Below are 2,592 nucleotides of genomic sequence, written 5' to 3'. Positions count from 1 at the left end.
CACCCTGTGTGTACATGAATTATGTAACAAGTATTATAACAAGGAAATGAAAGAAACTATTTAGAAGACCAATGTACTGGTAACTGAAAAGTTGACTTATCTTCATATAACAGCATGTCAGAAATCAGGTATTAGTACACAGCTATTTACACAGTTTGCACAAATATTAAAATTAATCCGTAACTTGCAGTGATACAAAAATATTGGTTTAACACAATTGATTTTCTAATCAAACACAAATATTCACAGTTACACATAAATATCACATCAGAAGTTCATCAAATAACAAATTATTTTATTTATAAAAAGCAACTATCCATTACAAACTGAATCTCGCATGAAGTTTGTTACCACATGAAAAGATTTAACATTATTCAGAGTAAATGATGTGCAATGCTTAGACATACATATAAAAGCTTGACACATAACAGGACTGATGTTGATTTGGACAACACATTCAACTTAAGCTCTGAAACAAAATCTTCATGTGTAACCAGTTATGTTATGTATTCACTGAGATCCAGATATATAACTCCCAACTTGTCTTAATAGTTTTGTAACCATCACTATGTTCAGGAACCTGACAAAAATTTGGCACTATGCTCACTAATGTGTAACTAATCCTTCACCAGAGAGAGATCTTTGCCAATTGTCTGAAAGACATTGCTGAATGAAAGCATCACTCATGCATGCAGTTCTTAACTTACAATTGGAAGCACAATCATTCACCAACACAATCCAACAAACAAACCAACCAACCAATGAACCAATTAGATTAATCTTCCTTTACCACTGTCTTACATGAAAATATAAATCTCATGAGTCTTCACAAAGGTACAAATATTATGGAAGATACAGAGAATACTTTCTGACATTCTAACAACTAAATACTCTCCCTCATGTGTAAAGTCCTAATGTGCACTTCCATATTATCCTTACGCTTCCACCGTGTCTGGCAATATGGACAACTGAACATCGGTGCCACACCACACTCAAACTTGAGGTGTCGCATAAGGTTACCCTTGTTACCGTAAACTTTTCCACACCGTGGGCAACAGTTTTGTGCAATTTGCATATGAAAGTCACTATTTTCCTGCTTCAGGGCCTTGCTGGAGAAAACTGCTGGTGAGATGTATTTCACACTCACATTACCAATTCTTTTCATCCAGTGATCTAAAATAGCACAAAATAATGGTGTTATAATTAGTAGTACACAGAAATTTTATCTGTTGCAGTACATAAATATTTCTTCACATTATGCTCTACAAGAGGAAAAGTCACAAAAAATGAGTACCAACATGTTAAATTCAATAGAATACATGGAATAATAAAGAAAGACCTAACAAACTCGTGTCATAAAATGATAGTATTTTTAAAGTAAGTAATTTCCCTAATATTAAATTTTAACAGAATCAGATTATGAGATTGAAATATAGGTATTATCGCCTCTGATAAGCAATACATGGCCAACTGGAAATACAAGTTAATTGCTGATTCTAGTCATATACACAGTAGTGCATCTCAAGGAAAGACTTGAGGAAAATTCTTGAGCTCATTACCTTGAAAGTGAAGAAAATTATTTATCTGATTAATGGCTGAAGTATGAACTTCCAAACAGCCAGCATTGCATTTACACAAAAGGAAGCTTCTGACCAAAAGGGAGGAAAGACACAGTGGATGCAGACACCAAACTGTTAAAGGTAAAAATGCTGCTTATTTTAAGAAGTCTTTTACAATGTTCGCAATGTCTGGTATAAAGTAACAGAAAATGTTAAAGATGGCTAATTCCCACAAACACATTTGAGTGAAATTCATCATTCCATATGCTATTGAATAAAAAATACATACCTCTGCTAAATACAATATTAAAATCCAAGAATTAAATTATAAGTAACACCTCTTTAACTTAATTATGAAAGTTATTTACAAGAGAATAATATCTGAGAATTAAGAGACGAATTATCCTTTCTTTCTAAAACTTGTTCTAGTGATCCTGTTGTGATGTTTACACTTCACTGCATATGTTTTCTACAGGAAGATCACTTAGAAAAATTTACCCTGGCACACTAGGGGGATTCTAAGGTCACACAGCTATGTACTATGTAAAAGGAGTTTCTATCAATCGAGAATTGCAGAGTTTGTCGAATTTTGACAGTACGTAAATAATGTAGAGGATCATGACACTATTCCACAATGGAAAACTTAGAATATCTCGGATGTGAAGAAAAAGCAACATTACATAACACTGGATTCACATACATTTCGTGAGAACTTTTATTACTGAAGTCAAAACCATACAGGTAAAGTGGCATAGTGAGGAATGACTGGAAGATCAGGGTGTTTCACTGAATCAGCTCTGCAATAGAAACAATACATACAGTGGAAGACTTGCACTGTATGCCATGAAGCAGTGGCATGTTTAAAATTTTGTGGTTACTACAATTCACCTGTTGTAGGTAGAGTTCTGTGTTAGTAGTGAGCACTAAACTGCATCTGGTGTTTAAACTTAGTCAGCTCAGTGTCTTAAATAATTCAGGCTAAATAGCTTCTCAAATGACATAGTGGACTAGGCTCCATCTACATTTGAACCAA

The 2,592-nt window shown here is 33.9% G+C and overlaps 1 protein-coding gene across 1 annotated transcript; it reads right to left on the bottom strand.

Annotated features, from left to right (window-relative positions):
* Window positions 1-883: 883 nt before the first annotated feature.
* LOC124789179 (MDS1 and EVI1 complex locus protein EVI1-B-like) lies at window positions 884-2,312 on the bottom strand. The gene is made up of 4 exons (XM_047256473.1): window positions 2,240-2,312; window positions 1,560-1,691; window positions 1,349-1,390; window positions 884-1,173 (listed from the first exon to the last, which is right to left on the bottom strand). The coding sequence occupies exons 1-4, from the start codon at window positions 2,310-2,312 to the stop codon at window positions 884-886; spliced, it is 537 nt and encodes a 178-aa protein (XP_047112429.1).
* Window positions 2,313-2,592: the final 280 nt, after the last annotated feature.

Source organism: Schistocerca piceifrons, chromosome 3, assembly GCF_021461385.2.
Source record: "Schistocerca piceifrons isolate TAMUIC-IGC-003096 chromosome 3, iqSchPice1.1, whole genome shotgun sequence".
Classification (NCBI taxonomy): Eukaryota; Metazoa; Arthropoda; class Insecta; order Orthoptera; family Acrididae; genus Schistocerca; species Schistocerca piceifrons.
The sequence above is the reverse complement of the archived record's forward strand: the minus strand, read 5'-3'. Positions and strand labels throughout refer to the sequence as shown.

Excerpts from the sequence above, each read along its gene's own strand:
- LOC124789179 (XM_047256473.1), bottom strand. The coding sequence starts at position 2,312 with ATGCCACTTTACCTGTATGGTTTTGACTTCAGTAATAAAAGTTCTCAC. Across the intron at positions 1,692-2,239 it reads GTATGTGAATCCAGTGTTAT|TTTGGTGTCTGCATCCACTG; the intron begins GTAATGTTGCTT and ends TACCTTTAACAG. Across the intron at positions 1,174-1,348 it reads ACTATCATTTTATGACACGA|ATCACTGGATGAAAAGAATT; the intron begins GTTTGTTAGGTC and ends GTGCTATTTTAG.